The 19,828-nt window shown below is 35.5% G+C and overlaps 1 protein-coding gene across 3 annotated transcripts in view; it reads right to left on the bottom strand.

The window, feature by feature from the left end:
- Positions 1-13,212: 13,212 nt before the first annotated feature.
- GUCY2F (guanylate cyclase 2F, retinal) overlaps positions 13,213-19,828 on the bottom strand; it is a 126,582-nt gene continuing 119,966 nt past the window's right edge. For all 3 annotated transcript variants that reach the window (XM_066250027.1, XM_066250029.1, XM_066250030.1), the window contains one exon: positions 13,213-15,332. Coding sequence is in view for 1 of the 3 variants with exons in the window: in XM_066250029.1 (XP_066106126.1) it covers position 15,332 (1 nt within the window). In the remaining 2 variants the exon portion in view is untranslated. The remainder of the gene's footprint in view (positions 15,333-19,828) is intronic.

Genomic DNA, 19,828 nt, shown 5'->3' with positions numbered 1-19,828 from the left:
TTTTCTTAGAACTTAGGTGAGTTTATGAGTATTGTGACCAAAGGATCTTTAAATAGTATGACTGAGTTGCTCAGTCAAGCAAAGTTGAGTCTTCTAAACAAAGAGTAAGGCTCTACCTCTAGGACCTCAGTGGCATTATTAATCAAGGACTGAAATTGGATGACATGTATATTGATTTGCCTTAGGTTCAATATTAAGATTAGTTTGAACTTCTGTGTTAGTTTGGGTTCAATCACTTTGGAAAATACACAACAGAGATTCCAGTTTGAATCAATTCACTGTATGTTTAAAAAAAAAACACCAACAATAAACTTTGATTCAGGTCACTGTTCAGTATAAATATTGGTGAAGTAAGACTTAGCAAATAAGTGTGGCTAGTCCTAGCATATGGTACCTGGTTTGATTCTATCCAAATTTCAGTATTCAAAATACATCTGAATCCCCTTCTGTAAGCAGAGGTACACCTTCTTTAAGCATTGATGATATCAATTATGTGAAATGTATTTTTTTTAAATGTTTCAGGACTGACAAGAAGTGGCACAGTGGAAAGAGCATTGGACTTCGAGGCAAAGGATCCAGATTTGAAACCTCGAGGTCGCCGGCTTGAGAGTGGGCTCAACAGCTTGAGTGCAGGGTCACTGGCTTGAGTGTGAGATCAAAGACATGACCCCATGGTTGCTGGCTTGAGCCCAAGGTCACTAGCTCAAGCAAGGGGTCACTTGCTCTGCTGCAGCGCCCTGGTCAAGGCACATATGAGAAAGCAATTAGTGAACAACTAAGAAATTGCAAAAAAGAATTAATGCTTCTCATCTCTCTCCTTTCCTTCTCTCTGTCTATCTCTCTGTCTTAGCCACACACACACACACACACACACACACACACACACACACAATGTTTTAGTAGATAGCATTTCCTCAGTCAACTGTTTTAAAACAAAACCTTTTTAAGAGACTGAAACTTCTGTTAACAGCCACGTGATTTAATAGTTTGTGTTCACTAATTTCATTTCACATTTTGAAGGAACTTATATTTACATCCTCAGCCAGACAAAACCCAAGGAACACACACTCTGACTCTGGTTACTGAATATGCTTGCTCTCCAGTAGCTGCCTCATTCATCAAGTATCTGTTGAACCAACCCTCAATGCTATGAAACTGTTTCCTCCAGTGGGAAGTAAATTCCAAGAATTCAGAATTTTAAATAATCCAGTGCCTTGCAAAGCCTGCAGTGAAAATGTTATTTTGATCTCCTTGGATAATTTCACATCGTGTGAGTGTGTTAGAATGTGAATGGGCTTTGGAATCAAGATGAATCTGGTTTAGCTTCAGCTTGCCACTTATCACCCTTGTGGTCTTGGACAATTTGCATAACTCCTCTGAGCCTTAGTTTCTTTATTTGTAAATTGGAGTAAATTAATAGTGCCTGCCTCCCAGGACTGTTGTGAGAATCATAAGAGATCATATGTATATAGTTTCTGTCACACAATAGGTACACAGTAATAGTGCTAAAGATGAAATTTTCAGCTAAAGGAAATGGGTTAATAATTTTATGATTTGGAAATTATATGTTAAATTGCTCTTCAGAAAACTAATGGTGCCTGGAGTTAATAGCCAGTTGATGTTTACTCCAAGTATAATGAGCTAAAAAGGAAATAAATTTTGGAATTTTCATGGTTACTCAATTTCTCATAAATAGACAACCCAGATCATTTCAGCACCCCTACCACAAACAAAAATCTACTTTGGAGATCATTTATCTGGTTTGGCTTCTTTTGTGGATCTGCATAACAGGATATTCACCAAATCTCCTTGCCATATGTGTAAACCTCGCCTTGATTCCTTAGCTCAGAGATGGGGTTGGAAAAGAAGCAGAAAGAAAACTCCAACTATTGCCCATCTGGCTCTACCTCTTTGGCACTGAGATAAAGATAAAATGACAGGAGAAGCTTCCAAGCATATGTCCAGGATCGCCAGGCTGAATATATAGCTGGTCTCACAGGATGCAGATTAACCAATGAGATAATGTGATGAATAACACCTTGGACAGACTCTAGAAGACAGTCTATTCAAAAGTATTCTATTGTAGTCAGGTAGATGGATGGTATATTAGACTTCTGGGTAATAACCTGTTTGACTAGTTAACATTCAAAATATTAAATTGTCTTTCTGAAGGCTAAGCTTATGTCTAGGTAACTGACCAGAAAGAGGCAGAAAAACATGTCAGAACTGCAGTATCACAGAGATTAATGTCACCATTGCCTACAACTGACTGAATAAATTCAATTCTCTCTTTCCCAAGAAAGAGAATACCACTCTAGTGGGTGTCATAATTAAGTGAATCAGCATTCGTTGGCATAAATACAAGATGAAAATTTAAAATCAGTTAATATAATATCAGGAAAACATTATAATTAGTCTGAAAACTGTTATGTAAGAGATCTGGCAGCTCTTAGTAGATTCTTGTTCTAGTTGTAACTTCTCATAGCCAGAAACTTGGGTCAGAAGATTTGGAAACTAATTAGTCAATATGTAATCATAAACTGTAATCATAAACTGATCCACAAATTGGCAATTTCAAACCTCTCGTCCATGGGGTAGGAGAAAGCTGAATAAATATATTATTCACATAAGCATGATATACTTCCCTGTAAGGTCAAAAGACTAAGTCCATTTAGAAAGTATAATTCAGGAAATTCTTAAGAGTGTAGACTAAATAATCAAAAGTTGAGGCTTTTCCTTTCTACAGATGTGATATAACTAATCAACTGAACTCATCAAATAAAAAAAGTTTGTACAGCTTTTTCAATCAGTGCACAGAGGTAATGAAAAGAAAAAGCAATATCAGGGAGCAGGCCAGAAATGATAATGCCACATGAAGACCTAATTAATCACTATTCATTGGTTTCATAATGGAAAAGGATCAGAGTATATTAAACTGAAGTTCAGAAGTTATTAACCACAGTTGGTGCCTTTTTAACAGTGGATACTCTGCCTACAGTCAGTTTTTCGGTTTAACAGTAATTATGCACCTAAAATAGGGAAAAAGGAAGTTCTAGTCCCAGCTCTGACACTAAACAGCTATGTGAACTTTGAGAGGGGACTTTCCTCTCTGGGATTAGTTTCCCAGTCTGTGAAATAAGAAAGTTAAACTAAATTATCTCTGAAGTTCTTTCCAGCTTTGAAATTCTAAAAAACTATTTATTGAGACCATAAAAAGGTATAACAACTGTATATTTATAGAGTACCTATAGGTGGGATATGGGGTAGATGATTAAGGATATATCACTGTCATCAACCTTTAAGATTGAACTGCTTTTTTATTAATACATGCCAGAGCCTTTGCTAAGTACTGGAGTTATTGTGCCAATACTTGAATGAATCATTGAATTATGCATATTGCTTTGTTTATGTCCATTACTATTATCCATATCCATAATCGGAATGCATATCTCATCTGGTATCAGCATCCCATGACTTATATGAAATAGTAAGGTTAGAATGACCACTAAAGTTATGTACTTTGTTAACCTGGGAGGAATCTTGAAGAGATTTTAAAATTTATACACAGTGTGTATATATATATATATATATATATATATATATATATATATATATATACACACACACACACACACATATACATATTCTAAAATGCACAGAAGCTGGCATATCTTTAAATATACAGTTAGTGTTTTAGGACCGTAATGAGAGGATTAAGATGTTTTTTTTCCCATACACTTTAAAGCACTTAGAATTTTTGTCAACAGATAAGAATGGTATGACTAATTACTGAAATACATTTGGCTTTAGAATTTGGAGTTGCATTTTTATATGAAGAGGTATTCTTAATGTTTGGAGTTTTCATGGCACAAGCCCAATATTAAAGTTCAGATGTAAGAAGCATTGAGAAATTTAGCTAGCCCTACCTTGCTTCCTTTGCATGCTGCTGATAGTATCTCTGAGAATGATGTATAGAATCACTCCAAGAGGAGCCCTAACCTTTCCATGAGGCTTGCTACCTTTTCTGACCACATTAACAGCAGGTTTTGTGGTTAGTAACTACCGTTTCTAATGGTCTTTGTTTCCAAGTCTTGTGGAAAACCCTAGTATATGAGTTGGAGTAAAATATAAGATAAATTGGGTTAACAAAAAAAACATGTAAAAATGAGTGATTCTGGTACCCCATCTGTCCATGTTATGGTGCGATGGGGTGAAAATTATTAATGTATATGTTAACAACATTCTCCTCCCAGTGCATCAAGGAGAAATTGGTTTCTGTTTTCTCAGATTCTAATCATTCCAACCTCTCCCTCCTATGTTAGGCAAAATGATATTTGGCCTTTTGTGGTACAGAATCAAGAAGACAGAGCAAGAATACATGAGAGGCAGGAGGAAAGGATTTAGGCTGCATTATAAGCCAATACACATAACAAAGTGCTTGGAGAGAGGGAAATACTGAGAAAAATGAACTGTTCTACCTGGAGATCCAGGAAAAGTTAGTGGGAGGGAAATGAATTGAAGAGAGAGACACCACAGACTTGTGAAGTATGATGCAAAACAAAAAAAAAAAGGTAGAGAAAGGGTTTTTTTAATGATTTGTTCTGAAACCCCTTCATGGTTTTTGATTAGTATTAGAATTTGAATTATTTTGAAATTACTTTTGGTTGCTAGCCTATGTCTTTGACCATGGCAGTACTCAGACACTGGTCAACAAGAGTCTTTACTTCATAAAGCTTCCATTAAATATATAAAATCATCTTTTTCTGAAGTTGAATGCCTTGCCCCTGTAGATGTGCAATGACACTTTGTAGCAGACCTGATATATTGGCTTTTCCCAGTAGCTAACCACCAAATTCTTCTAAGGCCTGGTTCCTGGTGAGATGCAGTCTGGTGGCAATAGCACTATCCTTCATCCCTGACATTTGGTTAGAAATGGCAACTTTCCTCAGTACTTTGACATCAATTTACTCTTCTTCCATCCTCACAGCATTCTTCTAAGGTAGGTAGAACTAGGTTGTATACCTCTACTGTCCTTTGCCAGCAAGTGATTGGCAGAGATCACAATCCTTAGGATCCTAACCCCAATCCTCCTTGAGACACTCCTTATAGAATTCAGCAATAAATTGTCTGTGATCCAAAAGATCACTTAATACAGAAGATACTTGAGAGCAGGTAAGGGTCATCTTAATTGCCTATTATTCTAGGTCCTTTGTGCCATGACTCTATATTAAGCCAGGTTAACAGAAAAAAAACTTAACCATAATTTTTCAGCCTTCTGAGGGAAAAACTCTTAATCACTGAAGATTTGGCATTTTCCAGCCCCCCCTTTTTTGAAGGGCAAGAAAAATTATTTCTACTTGAAGACTATGTCTGTATGTTTTGTAAAACTACGTTGTCTATTATGATAAACACCATATATTACACAAGGAATTACAGGTTAAATTCCTCTTAGAATTCAGGGGCAGAAAAAAATCTGTGTAGTTGATTGAACTCATAGCCATTCTTTTAACTTGACAAGAGAACCATGCGACTCAATTTTGTTATTTTCTTTCCTTTTACCTCAACTGCCAAGAAACTCGGAGTAAAATTTAGTGGTCAAATACAGTGATCTATCATGGGGCTGTCTGAAGCTTCTTGTTCTGTTTCTTATAACATTCATTCCTATTTTAAATTTGAATTGATCCATTTATATGTGTTCTTAACATTTGAAAACTGCTAAATCTAAATTAAGAAGGCATATTAGGGAATCATAGAACCATAGACTATCAGAATGGGAAAGGGTCTTAAAAGATTATTTATCCCAATACCCCATACAATGTGAGGAATATCATCCACTCTTTCCCCACAACATGACCATTCAAGCTCCATCTGAATAACTTTAATAACAGAGAAGTTACTAGCTTTGAGGCCAAAATATTCATTTTGGGACAGCTCTAATTACTAGAAAGTTATTCTTCATGTTGACCTCACGTTTCCATTTTCCATCATTTGATCCAGATTCTATCTCTTAAGGCCTCACTGAACAGTGAAAACCTGCTTCCCATGGTATCCTTTCGCACACGTCAAGAGAGCTATTATGACACACCCATAGTCCTTTGGTTGCCACTTCACTTGGCTAAGTACTACAATTCCTAAAACTGGTTCTCCTCAATGCCTGAGGAGAAAACCATAGTAAACAGTGACTGAATTCAACAATAAATGAATTAATGGGGAGCATTTTGCTATCAATGGTTAGTGACCAACAAGAAAATAAATTAACCAACAATGACAGAATAAAAATACTCCTTATTCATCTCTTTAAATCTTTGAGAATATGAAAGTACTACTGATTTTCAGATTAAAACAAGACATCCAACCTCAATATAATAAACATATACATTAAAAATATGATTTTTATAATGGTTAATTAAATTATATATTTTATTTTATATATTTATATCTATCTATAAGTATATATAAGGTGGGGAAAGTAGATTTACAGTTGTGAGCATACAAAACACAAATTTTATTTTTGTATCATTATATATTAATTATTGCATTATTCTCCATATGCACAACTATAAACTTACTTTTGGCACACCCTGTATATATGCATATATATGTATAGGAGAGAGAGAGACAGAAAGAAAAAAAGAGAGAAGAGAGAAAGATAATGAGAGATTGATGGATGGAAACACAAGAAAAACCCTAGGCAAAAAAGTAAAAAAGACGAAAATGCACAGAGGAATGATATATACACAGAGAGGCATAAAAATATTAATTTATACAACAAATATTTATTGCATGCCTTTTATATGTGCCAGGCACTATACGGAGTACAAAGATGAATCAAACATGGCTCCTGTCCTCAAGCTTGTAACAGTTATTTTTTCTCTAAACCAAAGTATAGTAGAAACAAGTAAACAATAGTTATAAAACAAGTTAGTATTATATAACCATTAAAGAAATATAAGTAAAATTACTCTCAGAATTCAGAAATATGTACATATCACTAAAGGGAATAAGAAAGGTTTTCTGGAGGAAGTGATATTTGACTAGACTTTGAAGGATGGGTAGAATTTGGACATGTAGTCAGAAAAAGGAATGGAGTTTTAGGCAGAGGAAAAAGCATGAATAAAGGTATGGAGTCAAAAAGGTCAAGGGAAAGAGCAAGTAATAGGTTTGAGTTACAGCATAAGTTATGAAAAGTAGAACAAAGGAAACTAAGTTAGGACATAATAAGGAATTTATAAAAATAGAGAAATATTGAAATTTATGAAATAAGAAAATTACAAGGTCTGAGCTTTAATTCCAGAAAAATACACTGAAATACAGATATCGATATACACACAGAGGGAAAAAATTATTACTTCTCTGAAGTAACATAACAATCTTATGACACTCTTTTGGAATACAATCATTGCAAACCACTCAAGTAGCATTGCAGTTTCAATTTACAGGCATAAATAGGGATATTTCGTGTTAATATTTGTACTGTGGGGTCAGTGACTAAGTCAACCTAAATCTGACCAAAGGTGCTGGTTCGACAGATTCACAACCAACCCATAAATTTACTCTGATCTTAGATTACTCCTGTGCTAAGAAATATGCAAAGAAATAAGCAGATCATGCCTCTTAACTACACCAATGATGTCACAATGAAGTCATATACTACCACTTATAAAGAATCTAGCTTCATCACCTAGGCTCTTAGTCGTTGTCATGTAATTGTTTTTCTTTTGATATCTCATTTTTTTAATTTAGAAAATTAAATTTAACAGGGTGACATTGATCAATAAAAGTACGTAGGTTTTAGGTAAATATTTCTATAGCATTTGAAATATTAATTATGTTGTATACCCATGACCCAAAGTCAAATCCTTTTCCATCACCTTATATTTGTCCCTCTTTACACTCTTCCCTCCATCCTTCTCCCACCCCCACCCCCACATCTCCCTTTCTCTGGTAACCACTTCATTTTTATCTATGTTCATGAGTCTCAATTTTATATCACACTATGTGTATAAACATATACAGTTCTTAGCTTTCTCTGATTTACTTAATTCCCTCAATATAATGTTCTCAAGGTCCTTTCATGTTGTCGTAAATGGCATTATGTCATAATTTCTTATGGCTGAGTAGTATTCCATTGTATATATGTACCACTTCTTCTTTATCCAACCCTTTATCGAGGGGCACTTTGGTTATTTCCATGTCTTGGCCACTGTGAATAATGCTGTGATAAACATAGGTGCGCATGTGTCTTTATATACCAATGTTTTTGAGTTTTGAGGGTAGATACCCAGTAGAGGGATTGCTGGGTCATATGGTAAGTTTTATTTTTAATTTTTTGAGAAACCACCATAGTTTCTTCCATAATGGTTGTACTACTTTACATTCCCACCAACAGTGGATGAGGGTTCCTTTTTCTCCACAGCCTCTCCAACACTTGTTACTACCTGTCTTGTTGATAATAGCTAATCTAACAGGTGTGAGGTGGTGTATCATTGTAGTTTTGATTTGCATTTCTCAAATAGCTAGTGAAGATAAGCATCTTTTCACATATCTATTGGCCATTTGTATGTCCTCTTGAGAGAAGTGTCTGTTCAGTTCTTCTTCTCATTTTTAAATTGGGTTGTTTGCCTGTTTTTTTGTTGAGTTTTGTGAGTTCTTTGTATATTTTGGATATTAACTCCTTATCAGAGCTGTTGTTTGCAAATATCATCTTCCATTTAATTGGCTGCCTAACTATTTTGTTGTCATTTTCTTTTGCTGTGCAGAAGCTTTTTAGTTTGATATAGTCCCATTCATTTATTTTTGCCTTTACTTCCCTTCCTTTTGGGTCAAATTCATAAACTGTTGTCTGCAGCCAAGGCCCATGAGTACCTATGTTTTCTTTTATGTAATTTATTGTTTCAGATGTTATATTTAGGTCTTTGATCCATTTTAATTTTTGCGCAGGGGCACAAACTGTAGTCAAGCTTTATTCTTTTCCATGTGGCTTTCCAATTTTCCCAGCACCACTTATTAAAGAGTCTTTATTTTCTCCATTGTGAGTTTTGGCTCCATTGTTGAACATTATTTGTGACTTTATTTCTGGGATCTCAATTCTGGTCTTTATATTTGTTTTGCTGCCAATACCATGCCATTTTGATTAATGTGGCTCTATAGTATAATTTCAAGTCAGGTAGCGTGATACCTCCAGCTGCATTGTTTTTCCTTAGGTTTGCTTTGGCTACTCGGGGTTTTTTACGGTTCCATACAAACCTGGTGATTTTTCTTATCTATGTCTTAAAAAATAACATTGGGATTTTGAGGAGGATTGCATTAAATTTGTATATTGCTTTGGGTAATATGGCCATTTTAACTATGTTGATTCTTCTAACCCATGATCATGGAATATTTTTTTCATTTCATTGTGTAATTTTCAATTTCTTTCAATAATGTTTTTTACTTTTCAGTATATAGGTCTTTCACACCCTTTATTAAGTTTATTCTTATGTATTTTATTTATTTATTTATTTATTTTTCAATTGTAAAACAAATTTTTTTTTAGTTTATTTTCTGAGGTTCATTGTTGGCATATTGGAAAGCAATAGACTTTTGTATATTGATCTTGTGTCCTGCGACTTGACTGTATTGCTTTATTGTTTCTGATAGTTTCTTGGTGGAGTCTTTGGGGTTTCCTATAAACAGGATCATGTCATCTGCAAAAAGTGATACTTTTACTTCTTTTTTCCCTGATACAGATCTGTTTTATTTCTTTCTCTTGCCTGATTGCTCTGGCTAAGACTTCCAGAACTATGATGAATAAGAGAAGCCTTGCCTCATTCCTGATTTTAGAAGAAAAGCCTTCATTTTTTCACCATTTAGTATGATATTAGCTGATGGTTTGTCATATATGGCCTTTATTCAGCTGAGGTACTTACTTTCTATTCTGATTTTACTGAGTGTTTTAAACATGAAAGGACGTTGTATCTTATTGAATGCCTTCTCTGAATCTACTGATAGGATCATATGATTTTTGTTCTTTGCTTTTCTTTTTAGATATTTATTCATTTTTAGAAAGGGGGGGCAGAAAACATCAAGTTCCATATGTGCCTTGATCAGGCAAGTGCAGCGTTTCAAACTGGCAACCTCAACATTCTAGATCCACACTTTAGCCACCATACCACCAAAGGTCAGGCCGACTTTTGTTCTTTGTTTGGTTGATGTGTTGTATTACAATAATTAATTTCCATACACTGAACCATCTTTGTGCTCCTGGAATGAATCTCAGTTAATCATGGTGTATTATATTTTTAACGTGTTGTTGTATTTGATTTGCTAGTATTTTAAGATTTTTGCATCTGTATTCATTAGAGATGTTGGTCTATAGTTTTCTTTCTTTGTGTTGGCCTTGCCAGGTTTTGGTATCAGAGTTATGCTGACCTCATAAAATGCGTTAAGGAATTTGCTTCTTATTCTGTTTTTTGGAAAACTTTGAGAAGAATAGGAATCAAAACTTCTTTGAAAGTTTGGTAGAATTCACGAATATAGCCATCTGGTCCTGGACCTTTGCTTTTGGGGAGGTTTTTGATAGTTGTTTCTATGTTCTCCTTGCTTATAGATCTATTTAGGTTTTTCACTTCTTTTTGACTCAGTCTAAGACGATTGTATAGTTCTAGGAATTTATCCATTTCCTCGAGGTTGTTTAATTTGGTGGCATATAATCTTTCATAGCATTCTACTTTGATCCTTTGTATATCTATAATGTCTGTGGTAGTTTCTCCTCTTTAATTTTGGATTTTGCTCATATGAGTCCTTCCTCTTTTTTCTTTAGTGAGTCTAGCCAGTGGTTTGTCAATTTTATTTTTTTCAAAGGACCAACTTTCTGTTGTATTAATTCTTTCTATAGTTTTTTTGTTCTCTATTTCATTTAGTCCTGCTCTAATTTTTTCTATTTCCTTTCTTCTGCTGACTTTAGGTTGTATCTGTTCTTCATTTTCTATTTCCTTAAGATGTGATGTTAGGTTGTTTACATAGGATCTTTTTTGTTTCTTGATATAATCCTATAATGATAAAGAAAAACTCCTCTCTTATTACTGCTTTCACTGCATCCCAGAAATTTTGATATGCTGTATTGTTATTTTCATTTGTCCATATATATTTTTTGATGTCTGCTTTTATTTCTTCTTTGACACAATCATTTTTTAGAAGTATGGTGTTTAATTTCCACATTTTTCTGGGTTTCTTTACTTCCTTTTTGCAGTTGAATTCTAATTTCAAAGCCTATGGCCAGAAAATATGCTTGGTATAATTTCAGTCTTCTTGAATTTGTTGATGTTAATTTTGTGGCACAACATATGGTCTGTCCTTGAGAATGTTCCATGCATACAGGAGAAGAAGTTATAATCTGATGTTTTGGGATGAAATGTTATGTAAATATCTATTAAGTCTATATGTTCCATTGTGTCATTTAAAGCCAATATTTCTTTTTTTAAATTTTTTTTATAGATAAATTTTTATTAATGTTAATGGGGTGACATGAATAAATCAGGGTACATATATTCAAAGAAAACATGTCCAGGTTATCTTGTCATTCAATTATGTTGCATACCCAACACCCAAAGTCAGATTGTCCTCCATCATCTTCTATCTAGTTTTCTTTGTGCCCCTCCCCCTCCCCTTCCCCCTCCCTCCTTCCCTCCCATGCCCTCCCTTCCCCCCACCGCCAGTAACCACCACACTCTTTTCCATGTCTCTTAGTCTCGATTTTATGTCCCACCAATGTATGAAATAGTGTAGTTCTTGTTTTTTTCTGATTTACCTATTTCACTCCGTATAATGTTATCAAGATCCCACCATTTTGTTGTAAATGATCCAATGTCATCATTTCTTATGGCTGAGCAGTATTCCAGAGTGTATATGTGCCACATCTTCTTCTTTTTTTAATAATTTTATTTTTTTAATGGGGCGACATCAATAAATCAGGATATATATATTCAAAGATAACATGTCCAGGTTATCTTGTCATTCAATTATGTTGCATACCCATCACCCAAAGTCACATTGTCCTCTGTCACCTTCTATCTAGTTTTCTTTGTACCCCTCCCCCTCCCCCTTTCCCTCTCCCTCTCTCCCCTCCCCCTGTAACCACCACACTCTTATCAATGTCTCTTAGTTTCACTTTTATGTCCCACCTATGTATGGAATAATGCAGTTCCTGGTTTTTTCTGATTTACTTCTTTCGCTTCGTTTCATGTTATCAAGATACCACCATTTTGCTGTAAATGTTCTGATGTCATCATTTCTTATGGCTGAGTAGTATTCCATAGTGTATATGTGCCACATTTTCTTTATCCAGTCATCTATTGATGGGCTTTTTGGTTGTTTCCATGACTTGGCCACTGTGAACAATGCTGCAATAAACATGGGGCTGCATGTGTCTTTACGTATCAATGTTTCTGAGTTTTGGGGGTATATACCCAGTAGAGGGATTGCTGGGTCATAAGGTAGTTCTATTTTCAGTTTTTTGAGGAATCACCATACTTTCTTCCATAATGGTTGTACTACTTTACATTCCCACCAACAGTGTATGAAGGTTCCTTTTCTCCACAGCCTCTCCAACATTTGCTATTACCTGCCTTGTTAATAATAGCTAATCTAACAGGTGTGAGGTGGTATCTCATTGCAGTTTTGATTTGCATTTCTCTAATAACTAAAGAAGATGAGCATCTTTTCATATATCTGTTGGCCATTTGTATTTCTTCCTGGGAGAAGTGTCTATTCATATCCTCTTCCCATTTTTTTATTGGATTGTTTGTTTGTTTGTTGTTGAGTTTTCTGAGTTCTTTGTATATTTTGGATATTAGGCCCTTATCTGAGCTGTTGTTTGAAAATATCATTTCCCATTTAGTTGGCTGTCTGTTTATTTTGTTATCAGTTTCTCTTCCTGAGCAAAACCTTCTTAGTCTGATGTAGTCCCATTCATTGATTTTTGCCTTCACTTCTCTTGCCTTTGGAGTTAAATTTATAAAATGCTTTTTAAAACCCAGGTCCATGAGTTGAGTACCTATGTCTTCTTATATGTACTTTATTGTTTCAGGTCTTATGTTTAAATTTTTGATCCATTTTGAGTTCATTGTAGTACAGGGGAACAAACTGTAGTCCAGTTTCATTCTTTTGCATGTGGCTTTCCAGTTTTCCCAGCAACATTTATTGAAGAGGCTTTCTTTTCTCCATTGTGTGTTGTTGGCCCCTTTATCAAAAATTATTTGACTATATATATGTGGTTTTATTTCTGGACTTTCTATTCTGTTCCATTGGTCTGAGTGTCTATTTTTCTGCCAACACCATGCTGTTTTGATTGTTGTATGTGCCACATCTTCTTTATCCAGTCTTCTATTGAAGAGCTTTTTGGTTGTTTAAGGCCAATATTTCTTTATTGATTTTCTGTTTGGATGATCTATCTAAAGTTGTCAATAGTATGTTAAGATCCCCATGCATGACTGTGTTTTTAGATCACTTAGTAGATGTCATATATTTTGGAGTTCCCTGCTTCAGTGCATATATATTAAAAAATGTTATGTCTTTTTAATACAATGTCACCTTTATCATAATGAAATGTCCATTTTGTCTCTGCTTACCTTTGTTGTCTTGATATCAGCATTGTCAAATATGAGTATGGCTACATATGCTTTTCTTTGGATAGTATTTGCTTGGAGAATCATTTGCCAACCTTTAACTTTGAGTCTACTTTTGTCCTTGCAACTAAGATGTGTCTCTTGAAGTCAGCATATGATTGGGTACTGCTTTTTGATCCAGTCTCTTACTCTGTGCCTCTTGGTGAGTTCAGTCCATTTACATTTAGGGTAATTATTGACATTTTAGGATTTCCTATAGATTGCCATTTTATGTTTTGTTTTCTGGTAGCTCTGTGTCTTGTTTGGTTCTTCTCTTTTGTGTTTCTGTCAGTTGTTTTTATTTGGTGGTATTCCATAATTCCTTCCTCAGTTTCTTCTTTTTGTTAGGCTGTGTATTTCAGTAGTATTTTTTTGTGGTTGGTTACCATTAAGTTATTAAGAGAAAAATGTTCATATGTAAAAGAGTTCTTTGTCTTATGAATGCTTTTGCAGTCTATCCTCCTGTATTACTTCAGATCATTATCCTTTCCCTTTTTATGTTATTGTTGTCACAGATTATCTATGTTTTAATGTGACCTTATTGGAGTTTTTATTTGTAGTTTTGATTTTTTTGTTCTTTGTATCTGGTCATATAACCTTCTTGACTATCCCCTGCCATGGGAGTTTTCTGGTGATAAATTCCCTCAGCTTCTTTGTGCCTGCAAAAGTTTTTATTTCCCCTTCATATTTCAAGGATAACTTTAATGGCTATACTATTCTTGGCTGGTAGTTCTTCTTTCATTATTTTGAATGTTTGGGTACACTCTCTTCTGGCTTGTAGAGTTTCTGCTGAGAAGTCTGATGATAACCTAATGGGCTTTCCTTTATAGATTATGTTTTTCTTTTCCCTCGCTGCCTTGAGGATTCTTCCTTTGTCATTGATTTTTGACAATTTTATTATGATGTGCCTTGGAGTGGGTCTGTTTGAGTTGAGGTAACTTGGCGTTCTGTTTGCTTCTTGGATTCAAGGCTCTCTTTTCATAGGCTTGAGAAATTCTCATCTATTATTTGTTTGAATAGGCTCTCCATACCCTTCCCCCTCTCTTCCTCTGATATACCCATATTTTGCTCTTTCTAATGGAGTCAGACAATTCTCATAGTGCTAACTCAGTTTTTTTTTTAATTTGTGAGTCTCTTTCCTCTTTCCTCTGTAGCATCTTTAGTTGCTTGTCTTTGATGTCACTGATTCTTTGCTCAATCTGTCGTGTCCTATTAGCTAAGCTGGCTACCTCAGTCTTCAATTCATGTATTGAGTTTTTATTTCTGTTTTTAAAGTTTCAGTCTCCTTGATGAGTTCATTAAGTTGCTTCTTGGTGCTGTCTTGCATCTTGTTGAGTATTTTCAGAAATTCAATTTTTAATTCTCTGACTTTTAACTCCAAGGTTTCTATGTGATTGAGATATTTTTCTGGAGATTTTTCATTTTCTATCTGAACTACATTTCTATTTTGTGTAGCCATGGTATTCAATTTCCTCTTCCTTGATGGCATTTTAGAGTGGTATTGTTAAGATTTCTCATTTTAAGAAGACATTCTCATAAGAAGTTCAGCTGGGCTACTGCCCATGATGAGCTCAATTACCCCTGAAGCTGCTAGAGTCTGTTAGTGCAGAGGCAAAGACCTTCTTTAGCCAGCCTATATCTACTGGGTGCCCTACTTTATCCACAATTCAGATTGCAGATTCCATGGCTCTGGAGGAGAAAGATAATGTCAACAATAATAATCAAAATTAATTCTTATCTTGATTTGAAGTTTCAAGGCCTAGTTCTGTTCTGACTTCCCTCACTATTTACTGGAGCTCTTATTTGGATGACCTTCAAAGTGAAAATATATCTAAGATATTTTCTGAAGTCAAACCTCTTCTCAAATATATCTGAGACTTTAATTATATAAATACAAATAAGGTCTTGTGCTATAAACTACAAATGAATCCCTTGGGGTGGGAAGAATTAGAGGCTTATTTTCCACTGGGACCAGATCAAATGAGAAATATGTATGGCTCTGGATATGATCTTGTGTGCATGATAAAAGTGATTTAGTGACCAAGAAATCTGAAATCTTTTCTCTCTAACTCTGTATAAACTGTGATGTTAGAATAGTCACCTAGATCAAAACACCTCAAACCAAATTATTCCTACCAAGCTTGTGCCCAAACATGCAGTTAGGGGTCTTACTGTAGGATATCTAAGAAGTATTCCTAAGGGTCAGGGGTTGTTCTTGATAACTCAGATCTCTTTCTGACCTTGGTAAGAGCAGTTTCACTTTTACCAACTAGATGGTAACTTTAGGAAAATGGTTTCTCCTGTCTGGATACTAATATCCTTTTCCACATTTTGGTCTGCTAAGATTGATGGTCTTGGAAGGCCCTGCTAACTCTATGATCATTATGTGAATATTCATTTGCTTGCAATTAGGTCATCTTTAAAAATATTTAGTGGCATCTGGAACCACTCTAATTTGCAGTGAGCTAAAGTGAGAATATAGAGTAATAGTCAGCACTACTCTCAGTGCCTCTTTGAAAGAGATCCACAATTGCTTGGCCTGCAGAAAAACCAAACTGAAAAAGAGATAAAATAGCAACATTTTTACAAACTACTCCAGAGAAACCCAAACAACGTACAAATAACAAACATACTGTGTTGTTGTTGTTTTTTTACAGGATGGCTATGTCTATGTCTGTGGTCTATTTATCAATCAGGTTGGCCCAAGAAGATAGCATGGATCAGAGAAGGGGTGAGAGAGAATTCTATTGCACAGATTCTATTATTTTAATGAACTGGAAACAACCAGCCAGCTGGGAAAAGTGCTTGATTAGGTCAACCAGTTTTTTTGGGTTTTTTTTTTGTTTTGTTTTTTTTTTGCATTTTTCTGAAGCTGGAAACAGGGAGAGACAGTCAGACAGACTCCCGCATGCGCCCAACCGGGATCCACCCGGCACGCCCACCAGGGACGACGCTCTGCCCACCAGGGGGCGATGCTCTACCCATCCTGGGCGTTGCCATGTTGCGACCAGAGCCACTCTAGAGCCTGAGGCAGAGGCCACAGAGCCATCCCCAGCGCCCTGGCCATCTTTGCTCCAATGGAGCCTTGGCTGTGGGAGGGGAAGAGAGAGACAGAGAGGAAAGTGCGGCGGAGGGGTGGAGAAGCTAATGGGCGCTTCTCCTGTGTGCCCTGGCTGGGAATCGAACCCGGGTCCTCCGCACGCTAGGCCGACACTCTACCGCTGAGCCAACCGGCCAGGGCAGGTCAATCAGTTTTGACTAAAAAAGAGGTTAAAATAAAATGACCAATCTATTGTGGCCTTTTGTCTAATTAATGCTTACTTGATTCAACTAAGTCCTTAAGTTACAACTAATTGTTTGATGTCGCATAGATGTGACCACCCACTGCATGAAGTATTTGGCTGCTTGCCACCCCCCACTCCTTGCAAGTTAATTACTCTTGGATTAAGGACAAGAATGTGATGAGATGAGTAGCTTGGTAATAAAGTTGTTCATACTAAATCTAAGACAAGGTAGACAGAATAGGAGTTCCTTGGAACAACACTTTCTGGTGGAGTAGCTATTTGTAGTAAACCAAGTTTTAGCCCTCTGATGAGGTAGATAGCCATCTGCTATCTTTTCTTGCTTTGCGACACAAAGCAAAATAAGGAACAAGTAGATCACTGAAAGTTGCCTGCAATCTAAACAGATTCATCTTCTACCATGAAAAGTATCAGTAAAACTACCAGCAATAAAATAAAAGATGAAAGTACTAATTTGTGAATCAGTTGACCTAAGATACTCTTTGTCTTGGTGTATGTTATAATAACATGCATTAATCTATGAAATGAGCCCAAACAGGAAGGATAAAATAGAATAAAGGATCTAAGGGGATTTTGAGTAATTTTAATTCCCTATGTTCTGTGTTTTTTTTAAATTTCTGTAATGAACATATATTGCTGTTGAGACTGATCAGAAAAATAATCTAAAATGACTTAAACAATCCCTCATGGGATGATGATTCTGTTCATTTATATTTGTAAAGTACTGCAAAACTTCAATAAGCAGAACCCAACTTGCAGTTCATTAACATTGGCTTTCTTTTTCCAATAATCTATTTTAAGAGACAAATCACAAGAAAACAAGGAATGTGATGAAACTATTTTAAATATGTTTGAAAACCTTTAGTTGTTTTCCAAGTATTTTGTTTGGACAAAGAACATAAGCTACTTAGGAAAAGTGTTGTGAATAAAATCACTTTTGTTCCTCTTAACCACCAACTCAAGCTGCTGTGATAATAGCAACAAGTGAATAGAGAAAAAATATTTGCTTGTAGGTAAGAAGCAGGCTACATGCCACTAGGTAAGTGAAACAGTACATGGGAGTAGAGAATGTCTTGCTTCTCCATAAATAAGTAAAACATTAAGGCAAATTGAAGAAAGCTTAGTTTTGGTCAATGCAGAAGACCTTAATGAAAAATAATCCAAGAAAGGATGGAGTCATTTTAGATAGGGGTTCATGACAGAATCAATCAAAGATATGATAGTGAATAAGACCAACAGGCTAGACAAGGTGAGTTGGGTTGATATGCTGGATTAGAGAAATACCAATGAGGGAAATAGGAGATAGGATCAGACACAGCGCTATTATCACCTTCAATGGGTCTTGTTGCTCAATTAAAGATGGCTGCCAGTCCTTATTCTGCAGGCTTAGCCTTGGGGCTATAGTTCCTGGGAATAAAAAACTAGATAGAATATGCTTGGGAAAATCCTGATCCATGAGTCTATAGCTGCAGCCCCCTTCCCTTGCCTCCAACAATCCTTTCCTATTCATACCTGAGTGCAATGCCACTTTCTCTAAGAAATGTGAAGTCCTATTTTGCAGTTTCCTGGAAACTTCCCTTAGGCCTTGCTTCTATCTAGAATTCTTTAAACCTTATCTCTTGACTGATATCTTGCTGTAAACAGAGATAATTTTCAATCTCCTCTGCCAAGTCTAGAAAAGGGAATTAAAAACTCAGATCAAGGAGGTTGAAAGGCAACTTTAGCCTTTACTGCACCCTCTTGAATAGCTTTAGCATAGTAAATAGACTACCTGAGGCTAACAGAAGTTAGCTTCTGTAGTGTCTGAGAGTGCTTTGACTGAAGGTGTAGAGAAAACTACTGTGAAGTACTTTTGACTTGAAGTTCAGGTTCAGGGTGAGTTGATAATGAACAAATTAAATATTAATGAGAAAGCTATCAAATTATACCTTAGGTATTTGTTTCTTTAAAAAAGTTTGTTCTAAAGGAACTGTTTTATTGGCTGATATGTTTATACTCAGTTGTTTTAATAAAGATATTATATTTTATAATAAAGGGAAGGAAAGCTTGCTTAAGTATTTTAAACACACCAGTAACTTAAGCCTCATTGCTTTGTGGCAAGTTATGCCAATAACCTCTTAAAAGTAGAATCTGGACAACTAAAAGCATAAAGTAAAAAATAATGTTCAAAAGGATTTATATTAGGGGCAGAGGTGGGGTCTGAAAGGCCAGTGGGCAGGGAAGGGAAGAAAAGTAAAAAGCTTTAAGGGAATTGTTCATTTCAGTATGCTACTTTAATATACTTTACCTTGACAACATCTTTTACATCTCTTTCATCATGTTCAGAATATGACTCTGAGGTCCACTGAGATGTTCACCTACCTAGCAAGGACAACTCAATCATTTGCCTAGATTGTCCTTACTTAGACAGGAAAAGAGGCCATCAGACTTTTGGAAAGATTTTGAATAATAAGCAATAAGAAAACAAATTTCTTATCTCTCAGTTATCTAAACAACACATTTCACCAGACCCTTCTTACACTACTCCCTATTCATTCCATCCAACTGAAGTCACAGTGGACTGAAATTCAGATGTATGTTTGCTAGATTTTTTTTCCTGGTACTAATCTCATAGTATCTGAGTTATAAATTATGCTCCTTAAATACCTTCTAGAAATTCAAACAAAATGAGGAAGAGAACAAAGTACCTCTTACTTTTTTATGTGAAAATAGATGCCTTCTTATCTTTTTTTTTTTAATAGATTTTTATTAATGGTAATGGGATGACATTAATAAATCAGGGTACATATATTCAAAGAAAACATGTCTAGGTTATTTTGTCATCAAATTATGTTGCAAACCCCTCGCCCAAAGTCAGATTGTCCTCCGTCACCCTCTATCTAG

This window comes from Saccopteryx bilineata, chromosome X (genome assembly GCF_036850765.1).
Source record: "Saccopteryx bilineata isolate mSacBil1 chromosome X, mSacBil1_pri_phased_curated, whole genome shotgun sequence".
Lineage (NCBI taxonomy): Eukaryota > Metazoa > Chordata > Mammalia > Chiroptera > Emballonuridae > Saccopteryx > Saccopteryx bilineata.
Note: the sequence above shows the minus strand (reverse complement) of the source record. Positions and strands in the feature narration are given on the sequence as shown.